General features: G+C 42.6%; 1 protein-coding gene across 1 annotated transcript in view; it reads left to right on the top strand.

Moving 5' to 3' along the window:
• Positions 1-20770, top strand: part of LOC139665332 (collagen alpha-1(XI) chain-like) — an 89174-nt gene that overhangs the window by 18609 nt on the left and 49795 nt on the right. Inside the window, 15 exon segments of the mRNA XM_071544330.1 lie at positions 2833-2961; positions 6227-6319; positions 6919-7017; positions 9428-9733; positions 10864-10926; positions 12261-12302; positions 12620-12682; positions 14873-14947; positions 15496-15579; positions 17665-17721; positions 18364-18417; positions 18826-18879; positions 19282-19335; positions 19658-19711; positions 20656-20709. Of these exon segments, the coding sequence (XP_071400431.1) occupies positions 2833-2961; positions 6227-6319; positions 6919-7017; positions 9428-9733; positions 10864-10926; positions 12261-12302; positions 12620-12682; positions 14873-14947; positions 15496-15579; positions 17665-17721; positions 18364-18417; positions 18826-18879; positions 19282-19335; positions 19658-19711; positions 20656-20709 (1281 nt within the window).

A 20770-nucleotide genomic window follows, 5' to 3' on the forward strand; every position in this document is an offset into this window, starting at 1 on the left:
GTGGGGGCCGTGCACTGGGAGGGATACTCCGCATAGTAGACCTCCGGGTCACCCAGTCCAGGGAAAATCCACAGTTGCCTCTCTGCTGTTTTAGATCTCATAGCTTTAGTTTATCAGAGTGGAAATCTGCAAGCTTGAGAACAAAAACATACCTATTGTGCTCACTTCTAGTCCTCTTGCTGATTTTCTGATCTAAAAACGAAGTAAAGCAGCCCCTTTTGCATACTCTGGAATTGGTGTGCCTCTGGTGTGTGAAATGCAGGCAGATCGGGGATTCACTGATGATTCAAGTCTCTGTTTTCTTCTTTTACTTTGATCCTCCCGGCTCTTATCCTTTTCATTTTCGCCTTTTGTCTCTTTTTTGCCTGTTAAATTGTTGGTGTTACTGTATGAGATTAGGGTTAACATGTGTTGCGGCGAATTGTATTTACACACACATGCACGTCATACACAGGCCCATTAATAGATTGATTGTACTGTAGCCTAGACAGATGATTTATCCCAGTGTGTGTCTGCCAGCTCACAGCAGAGCCAGGACGGTGCTGTAGATCATTCCTGGAATCCTGAGGAGGAACCTCAACTGATGCCAGAGAGATGTGCAATACAATCCAGACAATAACATCAACAAAAGCACTGAGATGCAGACAAGGGAGACACAAGGGGGTAAAAAGAGGGGAAGGGGAATGATGAGGCAGAAGTTGATCAGGGAGTCAGTGACTTATTGACTGACTGACTGACTGACTGACTGACTGACTGGCTGGCTGGCTGACTGGCTGGCTGACTGACTGACTGGCTGACTGACTGACTGGCTGGCTGGCTGACTGACTGACTGACTGACTCACAAAATGAGCTAAGTGAATGACTGAATGAAGAGAGAGTTACATACAGACAGGAAGACATGGAGAGGAGGAAGCAGGCTGAAGTCTCGCCATCCTAAATGTGATGCAGCTATCTTTTTTTTTTTTCTTCTTTTTAACTGAGAATAGCTGTCTCCACTCTGGCTGTGACTTTGGAGCCACTCATCCTAAACTATAAAAGGGACATGTGCAGAGCCAATGGGTGAATACTATAAATCTGCATGACTGTCATTAGTTTGAGACCTTCTGTTTGTCATTTCTCTTTTTTGTTCATTTTAGCAGGAGGTGCATTGCACAGAAAAAAGTTTGCATCCAGTGAAAAGTGTGGCGAAGTTTGACTTAAGTGATTGATGCTAGTGTTAATAGTTGGTGGATTGGGGCTCAGTGAGTATCCATGCAAGTGTAGATACATACTCTTTATCTGCCTCTATGCACTCTATGCATTGCCTCGTAGCACTGCCTCGTAGCACCTATGTCCTGTTGGACCTGAACTTAGGTTTATGGCACTTACTCTTGTTGTTCTCTCCTGACTTGAACCTTGCTTTTGTTGTATTAAAATCTCATGTGTACGTCACTTTCGATAAAAGCGTCTGCCAAATGGGAAATTGTAAATTGTAAATTGTAGAGTCCATCCATAAACTGTATTTATGTTTATGTCAACTGGTTGTCATTCATTTGGATTGTCCCTGTTGAGATTTACTGGTCACATATGATGCGAGCATTGGGCGGTGAATATCTAATGGGTTCCAGAGGGTTAAGCCTGTGCAGATGTCGCCTCCTGTAATTTAATGTAATCTGCATGGATGTGTTTCCTCTGTAGGGGCCACCCTGCTCGCTGCCCCCCCTTCGGCCAATGTACACTTCGCACAGCACTTAAGTTATTTCCCCATTCATTCATCCTCTTTGTTGCCTGTTCCAGGTGCATTTGGGAAAGAATTGTCCCAACCCCCCCTCCGAGGCAGACCCAGGTCAGCTGAGGTACCCCTGTGGTTGATGGGTATAGTTAACGTTCTCCACATCAGTGGCATAGAGTAGTTCCTGCTTTAGAAATTCCTTGGGAGACGATCATGCAAAAAGGGCCCTTGGCCGATGGAGGGGGGTGGGAGTGGGGATCTAATTTCCTTTTCCAAAAGCTCATGAAAAACAGACGGCCTCAGATATTTCACATAAGTACAGACTTTGGTTATTTATCTTCCCATTCCTTCAGTGGTAAAGAGGGACGCGGCTGTGAAACGGGACTTGCCGTCCCTAATGGCTGGGCGAGGGGACTGTACAATAGTTCTTTTTGAAAGGCTTACAGACGCCCTCTTTGCCTTATTCCTAATGTGCATACACACACACACACCACTAAGCCCCGACACAATCTTCCCCTCACACCCTTTTATATCCTTTGCTGAGGCCTGCGTTTGCATTTGAATCTGCGTTTTTGTGCGTCAGTGAGTGAGTGGTCTCAGACGGAGAGGAAAACCACTACGATGGTCTGATGGTAAAGCCCTGGTTCTTTCCTTTAAGGCTGGAAATGTATTTAATGTTCAGAGACTCCTGCTGCTAGTACCATACAATATCCTTTGTATTGTTTGTCACATTTAATCTTCACCAAGCTGACGCAAAGAATGGGCCTACAGTATGTCCTGGAAATACACATTTGGTTTCTATTCACAATCAGAAATGGACAATGGACAAAAAAACTCTGTACTTGCATCCGCACCAATAACACCTTTTTGCTCTTCTTCTTACATGGGCACTTTTATGTAGACAGACATTTAGTTATTTTGTTCCATTGCCCAGTGAGATTATAATAACCACTGAGCTGAAGAGAATTACATCTCTCAGCTACCCAGTAACGCTGTCTCTGGAGAGAAGCTGTCTCATTATATCCCCCGGCAGCCGGAGAGGTTTGGTGACAGTGGCTTCTGCTGACAAACTCTTTCTTTTCTTCTTCCTCTTCTTCTTCTTCATCTTCTTCTTCTTCCAGGGTGACATCCAGCAGCTGCTGATCGTGGCAGACCCCCGGGCAGCCTATGACTACTGTGAACACTACAGCCCCGACTGTGAAACCCCCAACCACCACGACACCCCCCAGGCTCAGGAACCTGAGGAAGCGGTCAGTATCTGGATGGGAGGGGGGGGGGGGCAGGGATGGAGGAAAACTTATTGGGAGGGAGGGGAAGTTGTAGGGAGGGAGGGAGGGAGGGAAGGAGGAAAGAAGAGAAGGAAGGAGGGAGAGCGAGGTAGTTGGATGGAGAGAGGAAGGGAGGGAGGAATAGTTGTAGGGAGAAAAAGAGGGAGGGAGAGATGGCGGGAGGAGGAGTGAAAGTTTGAGATGTAGTAAGGATGATAACAGGAATTTGGAAAGAGGCCTAGGGACATAGGTAGAGGTTAGGAAGCATAAGACGAAAGAGAGAGGGGAAAGAGAGGGGTTGGATAGACAAAAAAAGGTTGAGGGCAGAGAGAGAAAAGCAAAATAAATTTGTCAAGTAGATTGAATAGGAAAGACATGAGAGGGGTGAGTTGGAATGAAAAGGGTAGGAAGGTTAGAAGGAGGGAAGGTAGAAAGAGTGAAAATGTGAGGCTTCGAAGCACAGAGGAGGGGACTGGGGGTTGGGTGGTAGGTGATATGTGAGATAGTCCAGTCAAACACACCAAAAGCCTCTTAGTCTCCCAGACCCGGCATTTTCTTAAACACTCTCATAGCATAAACAAGTCTGTGACAGCTAATAGTAGCAGTGGTAGGTGACACTGTGTTTTACAGACTGCCTATGTTGTAAGGACAAAAACATTCTCTGCAAACCTAGTAAGCTTAAAAAATGTGCTGCAAACATTTCCTCCCGGCTTAAGTAGTTTGACAGAGACGGAGACAGAGTTTCCACATTGACCCTAACCCATTTCTTAATCCATTGTGTATTCTATTGATGGAAACACGCTCACATATCAAAAGTGATTGCTGAGGCTGAACTCATCTGCTGAAATTTGAATTTTATTGCCATTGGCTCCAGTGGATCACTTGCAGCCTCTGAAAACCATGCTCCTTTAGCCAAATCTCTTAATTGAAATACAATGCCTTGTGTTGGGGCCTCTCTTTTTTTCTTTTTTTTATCTTCATTTTTTTTGTTATTTTGCTAGTTCGAGCCTTTCTGCCGGCTGACATTTTCCTTCAGTATTTCACTAAATAACTGATGAGCTCACACTGGAAACTTTTCCTTTTTCCCTGCCACGAAGTCTGAGCCCACTTTGGAGTGGCCCCGTGATTTATATCGCTAACGAGTTCTGCAGGCTCTGCCCAGACTCCCAGGGAAATTTAAGCTTTTCCTTCCCCAGCTAGACTCCCAGTACCTGGAAAAGCAGACTTTAGATCCCTGGGTCACGAAAAATCAGGAGAGTCGAACCGATTCTCTGTTTGAAAATATTGGCTGTACAGTGGTGGGTACCGATCCCGGAAAATGTTGCTTCATCACCGAGTTACTCTTCAGCGCCAAGACAAGGAGCTTGTCAATTCTAAATAGACAGCAGGGAGCAGTTGGACAGTTGCAAGAGCATTGTAAATCCAGTTTATTCATACTGTCCATTTTGGTACAGTTATTAGAGGAATGTTCTTCCCACATTCCAGGTAAACAACATCCCTCAGTGTTTACGAAACCTTAACAATTCTCAAAAAACATCTAGCTGACTTCAAACATATGCAATGTAGGAAGCGTCATGGGGAGGTTCACAGAGCACGGCTTTGACCTTAGCCTCTGAAGATGCTCCTTGACCTGAAACACACGATTCCTTGCAGTCGACAGCCACATGTCTGGAGTCGGGTTGAAAGAGGAAGAGGGAGTGATGCAGGAGGAAGGGGAGGGTGGGGTGGGGGTGCTCTTTTTATGAGCACACTTCAGTATTTATGCCTTTCATCCAAGTCTGTGGTGACGGCCTTCAGCTTTGCCAAGCACTTCAGCCCCATAAATCTTTATAAATCTCTCCCTCTTTCTCTCTCTCTCCCTCTTTATCTCTCTCTCTCATTCTCCCTCTTTATCTCTCTCTCACTCTCTCACTCTCTCTCTCTCTCTCTCTCTCTCTCTCCCTCTCTCTCTCTCTCTCAGTCAGTCTGTCAGTCTGGTCGGTCTGGCCAGGACTTCTCTCCTCTGTGACCTCTTTCTCTGGGCCAGTGAACGGAGGCCAGGCCGGCAGGCCAGCAGGCCATGGGTCTCTTATTATTTTTATGAGTTTAGCAGTTATCCTGGGACTAATATTTATTCCTGCACTGATAGAGCAAAGCATATCGAGGGCTGGTCTGCTAACTTAATCTGCCTCGCCTGTGTTTTGACTGGTCCTGCTCTATTTGAAGACAATGTTAAGAGAACTTGAACAAATAGATAGACCAAGAGGGATCAAGATTTTTGACAAAGAAGGCCAAAAGCCAAAACTTAACACGGGCAATGGGCCAAAAATGCAATTGGATTATTTAAAAAATGCAACAGGTAGGCATTAGCCACTAGGATCTTATGTGATCATAGTGTTTATTGATATGCTTCCTCATAGGCAGGTCATGACAAAATGACTCCTCAAATGTAATTAAACTGCATCAATCGTATCTTGACACTTACTAGAATGAATGGATTGGCAAAGGAAATAGAGGACCAAAGTTGGGGGCCTTCATTCATTCTCTGTGTGGAGCTTTTTAACTATGTTTTTTTAAAGGTTACTCAAGTAAAACGAGGGTGAATAAGAAAGTTAACACACGCTGTTTTGGCAGAGAGACTGTTTTAAGGCCGCACCATTTTCTTTTTAATGATGATTTTACCTCCTACTATATATTTCCCATAAGTATTTACATGCAGTGAGTACAGACAGCGTGAGTTTTCTGTTTTAAAGAGTCCATTAGTGAAAGCCAGGGGCCATTGTTGGCATACTGAAGAAAATGGTACAGAGGTAGATGAGTTTTCATTGGCATCACATTAACCCTCTAACATCCTGTTGGAAGCAAACAAGAATCTTTATTGCTGTTTGCTTGGTTACAGCCATGAACCTTTCCGTAGGTCATGTGAAACAAAGTGGTGGGTGGGAACGCATCACGGAATGCTCCTTTCATCCATATGCAAAATTGTTCCATTTTCCATTATGGATGTGATATTTTCCTCATAGTGTAATTCTGTTTTTTATAATCCTGCACCATGTGACCATGGGATTTATAAAAAAGCATGAAGACACTAAAGGTGTTGTGAATGAGATGAGATTTCTTTTGTTTGTTTAATTTCTCTTATAGCTCTTATATGCCATGTAAATAATGTAGAATATGTCTCTCAGACATCGTACTACCTTATTTACATGATTGCCCTAACTGACTGGTTGTCCCCCCCTCTCCCCCCTCTGTCCTTTTTCCTGTGTAGTACACTAACTATGATGATTATGGTGACTTCTATGACTACGGTGAAGGAGGGGTAGTCACTGAGGCTCCCCCAACTGAAGGAGCCAAGACTGAGGTAACACTTACTAATACCATTATCGTGGGTGCTGTCGTGAATGTGATGCATGGAAACACACACACACACACACACACACACACACACACACCAGACAGACATACGGTTTCTTGTTGTCAACCTTGTCCATCAACTTTTAAGTAGATCTAATTTTCAGTCCAACCTATCTCTCTTTCTAGTTCTTCTTCTCTTTCTTTCTTTCTTTCTTTCTTTCTTTCTTTCTTTCTTTCTTTCTCTCACTCTTAATCCCACTTCCTGCCTCCCTTTTTTTTTCTCATTCCGTATTTGATGTCATGGTTGTTATGTCATCATTTAACTTTTTTTTACTTTACTTTTTACTAAATATGTACAGTATACATATAAATGTAGCATGATTAATATGATATTGAAGTTCATTTTAAAGATATTCTACCTACAGTACGTGTATTAAGGATCACAATATCACTTTACCTTGTCATGTTGTGGTGGTAGTGGTGCTGTGGAAGGATGTGGTGTAGACAAAATAAATTAATTTGCATTAACAGAAGCCATCCAACATGATTTGCCCTTCTCAGATTTGTAATCCTTTACTTTTTGTGCTGTTCCTGCCCTGATTTCAGACAAACGTGGGCGGAGATTATTACACGGGTGAGTATGACTACGGCACAGTGGACGGCAGTCAGCCTGAAACCCCCACCGAGTCGGCAGGAACCGGCCAGGTAACTTTAGACATATTTATCACTAAGATCTTCATTTTTGTCAATAGGAGGACAAATTAAAAACACAACCTGCTTGATAAATAATCTGCAGTAAAATGAACAGTTAATTTCCTTAGAAGGAGCCAACAAGAAAAACATATTTTCTTTAATCTTCTGCCATCTTCCTTGGAGGTTGAAACCCAACTCGACTCCTTGATTTCCATGAGAACCCTTTGTGCTTACTTTTACTTTTAATGATACTAGAATTATACTTTAATGAACTTAAAATGAACTTAAAAGTGGTCCAATTAAGTCACAAGAAGTTCAAATCTTCAAAACTTTGTACACTTTTAGTATTTGTGAGTCAATCTCAAGCACACTGAAAATATACAGATATAAAGTTAAAGTTAACTTAAAGTGCAAGTACACGTCTATAAACTATAAATTTAGTCCCAACAAGTAACAAAATAGTGCGCTTACAAGTAAACTAAGAGTATACCAAAGTTAATACACTTCTTTAAAACACTTCTATTTTTTGACTTTATTTTTGTAATTGAAGCCGCCTGCATCAATAGAATCTGGATAAAGACCGTAGTAGGGAAACTTTGTCATTTAATGAACCGTAACCAATGGAAAATCAGCAGACAGACGCATCCCCTATGTTTCTCCCATATCCTGAATTTGGCAGATCCTGTCTTAATTTGTGCTAAACCATCACATAAAACAGTACATAATGAGGAACATTCGGGGGTTAAACTAAAACAATATGGCTGTGTGCTCCACCAGCCAAATTGCTTGCCGCTTGTGATGTACCTTGAGGTGGATAACACAGCTTCAGCTAGTAAGACATCACATTCCTCAGAGGAGACAAGCCAGAGCGCTAACCAGGGAAAACCAAACATATCCAGTCCCATTGTTCCACACTTGTCTGATTACTTAGGACTGTGATGCACTGGACAACTTTTTGGACAATGTCGTAGGGCAACTTTCCCCATAGAACTAACACAATATAGGCTACAGTATGACATTGGTGGATGCTTTTATTCAAAGTGCCTTGCATACATGTTAAGCATGGGTGGCCTCAGTGGATATTGAAGCCCTAACCTTGGGGACTGTGGTTCTTTGGGTACACAGTGGTGGAATGAACTCCTTGTATTGGTATATAAGAGATTTACCGTGTAATAAATTACATCATAAGTTCTGTTGGGAGTGGGCGGCAGTAGCCTAAAGTGTAGAGAAGTGGGCTTGTGGCTGGGTGGTTGACGGTTTGAAGCCCTGTATAAATAAACGTTTAAAAAAAAGTTACCTGATTCATTACCTGTTTAGAACATGGAAGCGCTCTTACAGAATGTTTAACTTCTACTTCTCTAAACAGACATAATTCTGCCTGAGAAGTCTTGAATTATGCTGAAGTGAACAATTACTTTTGTGAGTTGTTGAGATGTTGCAAAGTTCTTCCAAGGAGATGATACACAATACAAATTCACAAACTCACAAAAGGGGTGCTGCATGACAGGCCCAGATATTTTCTCTCCATTCTCCCTCAGCATGTTGTTAATATTTGATGTCTCATGCTGCATTTTTGGTGTAACATTGATTGACATCTCTTAACAAGCTGAGCGAGATCTGATTTCCAAGGTAATGCTTGCAAATCCCAAAAAATACACAATTCTCCCCGTACAATCGTGTTTCCTCAATGCGTTTTCATCTTGTATTTTAACCTCCTCAAATGCTGTGCAATCAGATGCAGACTAGTTTTTCTGTCAAGGTGATGCACACATGGACCTTTCAACTCAAAGTACTATACTACAATGGGCTATTAAACACCCCATTTCATGGGGTGTTTAATAGCTCAGTAACCTGAAATAATGTTTATCTGTAAACATTTGCATTTGACTTGTTAGTATTTAAGATTATGTTGTCTGAATTACCTGACAAGTCCTTCATTTTGCAACTTTACAGCATGAATGTGATATATTTCATCTACCATATTTTACTGATTTGTTTTATTATTTGATACACTCTTAAGATGTATCTTTTTCAAAACATTGGTGTGTCTAGTTTGGGACATCACACATTTGTATTGCTTTTCAATGAAGTCATATGTGGATATTAACATAATGTTGAGTTGAAAACTAATATAAGTGTGTGTTGTCCCAAATTAGACACATGGATATGTTGAACAGAGTTTTAAGACACAACTAGGTTGAAAATTCCTCAGGGAACTTTCACTTTGTTGGTGTCCAATAATTTTGGCATAGTTAAGCAAAGTGCCAAGTGCTACTGCTTTAACTGTGAATCATGTTATAAAATCATGTGAAAGTTGATCAGTGAAGCTTTTCACATGGTTTCATTTCACTAACCAAACCTCCATGTTCCCTCCCATCTCGACAACCTGGCCCCCTCCTTGCGACGCTTGGATTGATCCCAGAACTACGAAGAGGAAATAGTCGATGATTACATCACCGGCGTGGAGCAGGTCGGGGCGGACCCCACCGTTGCCGTGGAAACCGCCGCTCCTGTGGACACCAAAGAAAAAGTGGAACCTGGCACTGAAATATATGACTTTAAGGAATATGACCTGAAGGAATATGAAGCCAAGGAGCTTGACAAGAAGCAGTACGAATACGGTGATTATGGCGATTACGGCACCACCGAGGCCAAGCCTACAGACTCGGCGTACGAGGACGAGTTTGGCCCCGGTGTTCCCGCAGAGACGGACTTCAGAGAGAGCAATGTAAGTGGAGGAGGGGGAGGGGGGGCTTCAGGAATGTGGGCGAGATGGAGAAGATGCTGGTGGCATTTGTTTCATGGGGTGTTTTTGGTGCCGTTTTGTTTGTTGCTTCTAATGGTATCGGGTTATAGCTTGGAGCATTCTGCACACAAACACATAAACACACATGGACTCACAAGCACATACGCACACCTCGTCCATCTATCTCAGCCTCGACACAAATAAACAGATGTTGACCCAACCGTCAGCACAGCCACGTCCTGCCTCACCTCTTGACCCCGATGACCTGTGCTGTTTATCAAAGACATTCTCCTCCAACGGTCTGTCTGCGTTCCGTGACGACAAGCCTATGACTCAGCAACTGTTAATCTCATCAAATCCACCTAGACTATTATCTAAAACCGCACCGAAATATGTCGCGAGCCATTCGTGTCTGTTGTGGCGAGTCTCCAGCCCCTTTCCTCCCCCTCAGGATCCAGAGTCTCAGAGGCAGGAAGTGACATGATCCATGTCTGGATGTGGGCTTGAGATCCGTCCCGCCTCGGGTTCATCTCCACCGCTCTGTTAGTTCGCTCCACTCTTCAGCGCTCACAGCTCCATTCCATGATGGCTTTCTCAATAGAAAAAAGAGTTTCTACTCCAGGCTACGCAGTATAATCTAGCGGTTTTTAGACACACTGCTGTCGGTGGTTTGTGAATTCTTCTCATGTGAAGTCATTGTGTGGATAGTGTCAGGTAACGACCCTTGCCTTTCTGCTCAGTTGGGGTCTTTTTTTTTTTCAGTCACTGGCTTTCAGGAAGCTTAATACATAGGAGTCAGACCAAAGTCTAAATTATAGCTTCTTACAAAATAATTCTTGAGGTTGATTTTTCCAGAAGGCAGAAAAAAAATTCAGCTTTTTCGCCTGAAGAGCTACTTAAATCCTTTTAAGCATGCACAGCTCTAGTCAGCATTCTCCTGAGCTTTTCTTAGCAGTTTTGTTGCTGTATTAAGTAACCTCTATAAAAGAGAAGACACCCATGGGGCAGGGCATCCGCTGCTTACTGGTCTCACTGTTTTTTTTGTTATGTTTGAGTTTCTAACCATTGCTGCTTCTGTGTAGCAGCTCACCTGGTCTGTCTTGTGTCTGTAGGTGGGTGGAGGCAGTTACCAGGGAGAGAAAGGAGAGAAGGGTGAACCTGCTGTCATTGAGCCAGTAAGTGATCAATTATATTGTGGTATCTAACTTCTAGACCTTATTGCCACAGCAGCCATTTTAAACTTGCTTTTCATTCGGCATGGGAAATTTGTCGACATAGCAAGCACAGCCCAGCTATGTCTTGCTGTTGTGTACCAAGATTCACATCATAATGTTGAGAATCAGATGAACAGTTATCATTCCACAGATTACCCACTGAAAAAACATATTAGAAACAGACCTCAAGAGTCTGGAGGAATAAAGGTTCACATTTTAAGGTAAATTTAGCCCTCTATAGCTAGCTACTGAAACCTAGCCTAGGTAGCTAGCTAACTTCCCTGCTAAATTAAAGCAGTCATTGTTATAGTTATTGATCCCAATATTGCTAGTTAATAATGGCAATAAGGTCATTATCCAATTATTATTCATTTGCCCCAGGGGTGAATAAATTATCTATCTATCTATCTATCTATCTATCTGTCTGTCTGTCTGTCTATTTGTCTGTCCATCTGTCTGTCCGTCTGTCTGTCTGTTATTTGAACCAGTGAAATGTTCAGATGACTGAAACCCATATTTCAAAATTCCCTGTGAAGTCAGATTTATAGTTGAAAGGCTTTCATATCAAAAAAGACTTGCCAACAATTGCAGACAATGGTTTATAAGGGCCTATAAAAACCCTAAATCACATTCTTAGCATATTTTGTTGAATATATGTGTTCTTTTATCTTTTATCTGTTCTCTTCAGATATCTACTGTTCAAACAAATAAGGGCTGTCCATATCTGATTGCCATCGGCTAATAAATGTCTATTTCTCAATTTCAATCAGCAATGACCACTGGTGCAATAAAAATGCCAGCACATCAAACCACATCACCCACAAAGAAAGTGAATTTTAAGCCTTGTTTATTTAATCTGAAGCCCTTATAACCAACAGTCTCTTCCCTCCTGGCAAGAGTTACAAAGCATATGTCCTGTGGCACATAAAAGACTAGTTTCTACTCAAAATGTCAGGGCACAGAGGATCTTAAGACGGCCATCCTATGCAATTTACCATTACAGGCTAAACATTGACCAAAATAGCAGCTGCAGTTAACTTCACCCCTCCCATACCATCTGTGCCACCACAGCCTCCCATCCAAATCTTTGACCACACACACGCACGCATTATAGAATAATACATCAGTTAGCTGAAGTATTGTTAACTTTAGCTTGTAGCTTTAAGTAAACTCCTCAACATCAAACCCAAAGTCTCCACTCTTTGGACTTTGGAGTTTTTTTTTTTCCATCCTCCAGTGCCTGTGGATTTACAGCCTTCCCTAAATGCTACTGTATCCACTTTTTCCTTTTTCAGGGGATGCTTATAGAAGGACCCCAAGGAGCCCCCGGCCAAGCAGTGAGTATCACGTTCTCCCACACTCCTGCCTGCCTTCCACAGATGGAGAACAGCTAAAGGGGGAAAAATGTCTTTATGGAAAGAGCGTCAGTCCTGATCGCCTGTGAAGCTTGAGTTGAGAGAGACAGTGAGAAGTGTGTGTATGTGAGAGAGTGTCTGTACAACTGTGTGTATGTGTGTGTGTGTCTGTGTCTGTGCTTGTGTCTTAGTTGGCCTGTGCATGTGAACTAGCTGATAGATTGAATGTGGTGGGAATGCTGGTTAGCAGTCGTTTGGGATATTATAGGCTAAGTGTGTGTGTCTGTGTGTGGTTTCAGGGTCTCCCTGGTACCCCAGGCTTGCAGGGTCCCCCAGGTACCCCAGGAGATCATGGTGAGAGGGTAAGTGAGCGCTGGCCTCATTTCAGAGTGGATACCAGATGTTTTTGAGAAGCTCTGTCACCCAGTCAATACACATTATGAATGTTATTTAATGTGCTACTTTCATTACACCACTAACAGCCAGTTGTACTTTTCGTCATAGCTTAAAGTAGAAAAAAGCACAATTGTACTAGGCAATTTAAAATATGGTCCAATTTGATTGTATAACAACAAAAACGCTTGGAGTAATAGTTCTCAGATTTTTGCGGGCCATAATTGATACAAAATGTGAAATACCAACTTTATACTCCATCCATCTTGCTTTCAAAATTAGTGGAGTCAGCATATAGAGGAACAGTGCTTCTGTTGTTATCCTGCTGTCTTCTCCTTTATTGGAAAGCTGTGCAGTAGAGCCTCAATGCCATGGAGTGAATAATACAATTGGACGCAGCTTGCTACTGCAGCAGTAGGGGGGGATTAGCAAGGAGTGGTGCAGGGAAACTAGATATGCCCATAAACTGTCAATATCCCAACAAAGAAAAGTTCTGAGAAACAGTTGTGTTGGTATCTCACAGGGTGTGCTACAACTTAAAGGAGTTTTCTGTAAAATATGTCAACGCCTGAACTTTCTCAAACCTCCTTTCCCAGCACTGTGGGATTCCACTCATTTACTTGATTGATTGGATGACACGGAATAAGTGCTCATCCCCTCTCGAAAGCTGGATCTCAGCTTGTTTTTCCCAAATGTGGTGAACGCCCCCCCACCCCTCTTTCACTGCTCTTATTGCTCGTCCATTCTGTCTCCTCACCCTGGAAGTTAACCCTTTCAGTGCCGGCAAAGTAAAACCCAGGCACGCCTCCCCCAGCATGACCAGCGGCCCTCTCCAACACAAAAAGCTTGTTGTTTCAGGGGGTCAAAGTGATCAGAAAATATTTTGGCGATGCACCCCTTCCACCCTCTCTCTCCACCCCCTCCCTCCCCCTCCCTTCATTTCCTCCCATGAGAAACTGTCTTGCTGAGGATTGACAGAGCGATTAAAAGTGACGTGTTTCTGTAGTCTTGTGGTTTTCCGTTGCGTAGGGTCCGTCTAGATTGGACGTTTGATCAGCACATTTCTCACATGATCACCCCACCCCCTACCCCTCCCTCCTCTCCCCTCCACTCAAACACCCACTTTCCCAGCCATGCAGGATCGTCATGAGCACTAGATGGCACTACGCTTACTATAACACAGCAATGGATGGAGAGTATTTAGCGCCTCTGGGACAAGGCAGTGGGGAACACATGGCATCAATTTGAGCCAGCAGTCTGAGATTGTGGCGTGTGACAAGCCTGCTAAAGAGATCCTCTGAAAACATAGTGCATATTATTTAGACTGGATCTTTAGGATAACTTGTTGTCTTTATTGATTCATCAGGCTAGATTTTAATTTAACTGATGGTTTGTTCTAACATATTATCACTATTACTCTTATAAACAAATGGTCATGCAGAGATATTTCTTATTTCAATATTACCAGCTGTGTTGGATACAGCCATCTTGCTTATTAGCATAATACCTTTTATGAATTCAACTCAGTGCTTTCCTGCAATTAAGCAGACAACATCCCGAGGCCAACTTAATGCAAATACATGCTTTGCTATTATCATGCCTTTATTGTTGCTGGATGTGAATTTAATTGCTTCCTGGCTAATGACAGTGACTGGCCTCAGTAGGCATTGTGCCAAACTGGATAAACACGAGTACAGTCTGTTTTGTATCAAGGCTATGGGCTCTGCTACTTGGCCCAGTGATAAAGGTTACCATGGAAAATTTCAAAGCTCATCATTGAACCCTATGTCTCATTTTCCTTAAGCGGATTAGTCCAATTACCTATTTGGAATAAGCAACAACAACATAGACTCACGCACGGTACCTTCCTATATGGAAATCATTGTTGTTGATAAAATAGGATTTTGCTGTTTAAAGATTAGGTGTCCAGTGTTTTTTTAAAATTTGCAATGTACTTTCAATGGATTAGAGACAAAATAGCGAAATCATCATGCCTGGGAAAGTAGAGCTTATTATCCACATCAGACAAAGATAATCTTCTGAATTCAAAACCTTGAGGATCTGCTTCATTAACAATCAAATCATGTCAGACTTTTTTGAGAAACTCTTTGTCTTGTATAGAAGAACCAACTTTCTCTCTCCCTCCTCTCATTTCCCAGGGTCCTCCAGGGCGTCCTGGTCTTCCCGGTTCAGACGGTGTTCCTGGTCCTCCAGGTACCATTCTGATGCTGCCAGTAAGTCCTGCTCCGCCCTACTGCCACCTACATGCCCACTGGGCTGTCGGTTTAATTTCCTTTACATACACCTCTCATCTCAGCCACTGGCCTGTGAACTTACTTCATTTAGCAAGTTTACCTCATAGCATCACCAGTAGGCCAAAGTGTGTCAGCCTTATTTGCTTTGAGTCACAAATCACTTACCTTGTAAATGTCAGCCAGTGCAATGGAGTGGAACCAGTGACTGAGGCTTTGAAAGGATTGGTGACACATATTTGTGTGTGTGGATGTCTGCTAGTGTATATGTGTATGCGTGTGCATGTGTGTGTGCTTGTATGCCAGTGAATATGTGTGTGTGTTTGATTGCAGACATGCGTGTGTGTGTGTGTGTGTGTGTGTGTGTATGTGTGTGTGGCACGGTGACAGCTTTACAGGTGTCACAGAACACAGCAAAGCGTTTAACACACTCTCTGGGGGGCGAGGGGTATTAGATGTCTCACTCTGTAAATGGAGACAACTCAATTTGTTTTCTTATTTGTGTTTCTTTTCTCTGTTGCGGTCGACAGTTCCGTGCAGGCGGAGAGGCACACAAGGGACCTGTGGTTTCTGCCCAGGAGGCCCAAGCTCAGGCTATCTTGTCTCAAGCTAGGGTAAGTACCAGTGGTGAATGTTATCCCGGCGCACCCTACTCGGATTAGAGGACATTTTACAGGATTTTTTTTTTTCTCGGTACACTCTAATTGACTGCCGCTTAACCTACACCCACAATCCAAAAACATAGGATACAAAAGTTAGGTTAAATACACGGGAAATAATGTGATCCTGGCGTGTTTGAAGAGCTAATCATCCTCACCGGTGCCTCTTAAACTATTGGATGTGACCCAAAATGGATGGCTACCCGCTCACTGATGAGTCCCTTCTTAACATTAGTACCAGTTTGTTCATGAGCCTGTGCCCAAGGATTAGACTAAAGCTGCTCAATTCAAGTTTCAGGCAAAAAAAGTTTAAGTCTGGACTCTGTAGTAAATTATCAATCAGGGAATCACTGTTAGAAAGTCCCACTCATCTTATAAATGGTCTATATTCAAAAATATTCAACTTGCAGTCTAGCTGTACCCCACTTTACAAGTGTCAGGTTGGGTAGTATATAGGGCCACAGCGGACGTTCACACCCACTCAGGGGTCTTGGTAACCACAGAACTGTTGAAAAACAGGATGCGCTATGTGGTTTTAAGCAAGGTGTGATCTAGAGTACAACACATGGAGAACATTAAATGTCGCGCAAGCATAGAATGTTCACACATTCACAAAACCCGACGGAGCTGGAGCGTGGCCACAACTGGTGTTCAGTAATGTTTAGAAAGCACTTGTCACCTTTCTATATTTACTTTTTATTCCTGAGGGGAAAAAAATTAAATGTCATCTGTTCTAATTTCCATTTATCCTGAACATTCACACAGAGTACTTTTTGAGACAACTTGTTGAGCTTAGTTCTTATTGAGGTATTTGCAGTTGTGTTCATCTATGTTTCTATATTGCAACAACTATATTGTTTTAAAGAAACTTCTGCTCCAATACTGCCATTTTTCTCCCCTCTGCTACCTGCCAAGGACCACAATGAAAATAAGCTAATTGATAGTTAATATGTGTGGTTTCGTCTATGGTGAGGAATAGTGTCGGGCGTGTCTTGCTTTCCCTTGAATTATCAAATTAAGTCATTCAGTCATTTATTCATGGTAAACCTGATGCAAATATATACAGGTAAGTAGTTGCACATAAATCACAGACAATTTTCTTGGCAGGTGCCAGACTGTGGTAGACCACAGTGGTAAACCATAATCAAGAAAAAACTAATGTCTGCATACTGTAAGGTTCCATGCTATAGAGAGGTAAAATGGGAGTCTTGATTGTGAGTCGCATCTGTTATGTTAGGGTTAGCTGTATTATTGCAGACCCCATTTGATGTTGTGTTACCAAGTCACTGTTTGATACCAGTGACTTGGTATAAGCAGACAAAGCATGAATAATCGTCTAAATTCAAAATCACAAATCTCTGCGTCATTAAAGGTGCTACGTGTATCAACAATTCATACCACATTCATTTTGTGAAATTGGGGAAATTACCATAAATAAATATAAAATACCATAAACAAACATTGCCAAGAGGATTAGCAGCCTTTTAAATTGTGTGCCACCAGGTCAGATTTTGCGGGAAATCTGCTGGATTGTTTTACCACACACAAAACCATTTTATGTTGCAAGTCATATACAATTTCATTCCAGTTCCACTACTGTAACTGCATAGTTTGTTGCATATTTGTTGTTATCAAGGGCTGTTATTGGCTCTTGTCCTCCTTCTTGCTCTTCAAAACAAATGCGCACAGAGCAACGCCAGGGAGAGGGAGGTAGTAACATCCTCGTTGCGATAGGAAGCAAGAGGGTTTATGGGAAATGTGGTCTGAATTTTGAGAAACACAAGATGATACACGTGGCATCAAAACTTTCCATCTCTTTCTCCGTCAGAGCAAGAACAGATGCTCTGAACATCGCTTCACTGGATGCTAATAAATTGACTGCAAAGGGAGCCTCATAGCATGCAGATTTGGCTTCATTCCTAATTCCCTCTGTTTGATGGGAAGAAATATTTTTTGATTTGTAATTGGTGTAGACAGATGTAAATGTAGGAGTGTCAACACTGCCTGGTTGTTTATGGGTTGTTTCTGTCCAATCCACAGCTGGCCATGAGAGGTCCTCCAGGGCCAATGGGCATGACAGGAAGATCTGGGCCTGTGGTGAGTAGCTTTCAACCCCCCCCCACCCTCACACACACACACACACACACACACACACCATTGATCTACCTACCATCCGCTCATTTCACAGTTGATGAGAAACACAGGGCGATGAGAGCTTCTTCCTGTGAAGGGTCAGACTCAAAGCATCTCATGCCGTAACACACACACACACACACACACACATTCACATACACACACACCACCCTCTTCCCTATCTACCCGTCTAGAGGTTTTGTTCAACAAGTGTCTTATATGCGGACTGGACAATTGATGAAAGCAGATGTTACTTTCATACAGAACAGACAGAACAGTATAATCTCACACACACTCTGGTGTATTGATGACAGCCTGAACTTTGTTCTTTTGTTGAGTGTCTCCCACACTAGCGCTGCCTTCATGCCTTTCTCCAATAATACATCAGTGCTACACCACTCAATACGCTGTAATCCTGGGATACTGGAGGGAATTTGTGTTTATGAAAAGATGTTCTTGGAGGTCTTTCTGTCCTATATTTGTGTTCCAAGTTTAAAATCTTATATTATCAGTCTTGGATTTGCATTAGCTTCTAGTCCAAACTAGATTATACTGGTTTCTAAGCAGTCTTCTCTGTGTGTGTGTCTGTGTATAAATCTTTCCCAGGGAGGTCCTGGTTCTTCTGGACTTAAAGGTGACAGCGGCGACTCCGGACCACAGGTGAGACGGGGACCTTTCTTTTTTTATGCAAACAATTTTCAAGGCGATAAGATAACGATAACAAATTAATACTGAATGTCAGATACTTTTTGACTTACTGTACTTCCCATTACGATGACCAAAAAACAAATCAAAATGCAATAGGATATTTAATAGCATTTGTGCATATGGGAGCAATAAGTTAACAACATATTTCTGAGATCCTTGAAGATGCACAACACTAAACTTGTTTTTGTATGTCATTAAATATCCTATTAAATATGCCAATGATGCACTCTTTATTTCATTTTGGTTAACCCCTTGCCTTTTAAACCTCCTTATATGCCCACTTTTTTACATCTCAACAGAAACAAATAGTTGCATGAAGAATGTTGTATGTATTTCAATATTCATATATTTTCTCCTCAGGGACCCAGAGGTCTTCAGGGTTCCACTGGCCCACCAGGGAAAGCAGGAAAGAGGGTAAGAGCAAATTCCACACAGGCTCAAGCCAGGAGGGGTTTATGTACTCTGTCCTCTGTGTTATGATTCATCTTATTCAGTTATTGCAACAGCAGAATAAGTTTAAATTCCTACATTTCCAACATTACAAACTATCAGGAGTGCAAGGATCAAAGCCACAGCGACCAGAGAGATGAGCTTGTGTAGTTTCAAATATGGCCGTATTTCAAATAAGTCAGCTGCACCCAATAATCGTCTCTCTGTGTTGTGTAAATTCATAAAGTCATGTTTATTTAACTCTAAACTAGTTAGAACAATGATAGCATCTTTACTGTGTTTATTCTCCACGACCGTCCATGATGATTGGATATGCTTCTAATGTGATTTGCATGTAGAGTGACATGATATTTGCGTGTCCTCCAGGGTCGTAATGGAGCCGATGGCGCCCGAGGAATGCCAGGAGAGGCAGGAGGCAAGGTAGATGAAAACCCACCGCAGCATCACCATGCCCATCGCTGTTCAGTCATCCAACCTCAGCCTGCTGCATTTGAAAAGTTTTCCAAAATGAGATAGCGACCATTTGAAAAAATGGCACCTACTCTACTGATTGATAACAGAATTAAATCAAATCAGAGCACTCTCTTTACTTATTATAGAGGCATGTGATAACAAACTTACGGTATTTTTTTGTTTTGTTTTGTTTTGTTTTGGGGTTTTTTTAAATGACTTTTGGAAATTTGGAATTTTGGAAACAAGCTCTTGCATGCAAACCTAACCTCTTGTTATTGTGATGTTCCAGGGTGACCGCGGTTTTGACGGCCTCCCTGGTCTTCCTGGAGAGAAGGGACATAGAGTAAGTATGAAGGGTATAGATTTCAGGTCTGGTGAATGACCCTGGTCAGGGGACTCAGGAGAGTTGCATGGCCGCCATACCCATTGGCTTGCCAAAGTCTTCTGAACACTTGAATGGATTGTTTACTCTCATGTCTTGAGAAGAAGAAAGCTATCAATCTACAAAGGTCACAACCAACAATCCTCTATTATTTCTAGTTCCAAACATTGTCACTGATCTGAGTCTCTGCCGCCCTATACCCTGTCCTTACTGCAGGATCGGGGCTGATTGGTAGTTCAAAGGCCACCTCCCATCCATCTCATGTACACATCAGTGTTGACAGATGTGAATTTTGAACCAATGGAACTCATTATAGAATTTGACCCAGTTACAGTGGGTGGGACTGACTCCAGAACCACTTGGGTTGCCTTTTCACCGGCCTGTGCAGGAGAACGCCGAGTGCTGAGTTTGGAGTTTGTGGAATTTGGGCCTATGCAGAGAGCAGAAAGAGAGAGGCCAAAGATCACAGAGAGGGTATTTCTAGACAGACTCTCATTCCTAATCCTATACTGAGTAATTACAGGGCACCAGAGGCAGGCCAGTGCCTATAGGCCACTATAAATAGAGGAAACAATATGGGTCCACGCCAAGGGTTGTGGCCATGATTTGATTAAAGGCATTTTTGTCGTGCTCTCTTTTCAACTATTTCATTCTATGTTTTCATAATTTGTTGGACCTTTAGTTCCTTTCGCTTTTTAGAGCAGTTCAATCACCATATTTCAGAAAGCATAATTAGGAACCTTCTTTTCTTGGCCATCGCAGGGATCCAAGCTTGTGCTTATAGCTCTGCATATGGGACAGTCTTGCTAACCTCTGGGCCACCCTGCCACTCCCGCTCCTTGCTGATAGTCTGTTATTTTCTTTCATACATGTCACTGATCATCTCTCTCTCTCTTTCTCTCCAGGGAGAGCATGGTCCTACAGGACCTCCAGGACCCCCAGGAGAGGATGGCCAGAGAGTGAGTAGTGCCTCATTCCCCACATCTCCCTCTCCGTTGTCAACAGTCTTCCAAATCCCTC

This window comes from Centroberyx affinis, unplaced genomic scaffold, assembly GCF_046629955.1.
Source record: "Centroberyx affinis isolate AG114_WGS23_722 - 3 ecotype Tasmania unplaced genomic scaffold, CSIRO-AGI_Caff_v1 ptg000246l_1, whole genome shotgun sequence".
NCBI lineage: Eukaryota > Metazoa > Chordata > Actinopteri > Beryciformes > Berycidae > Centroberyx > Centroberyx affinis.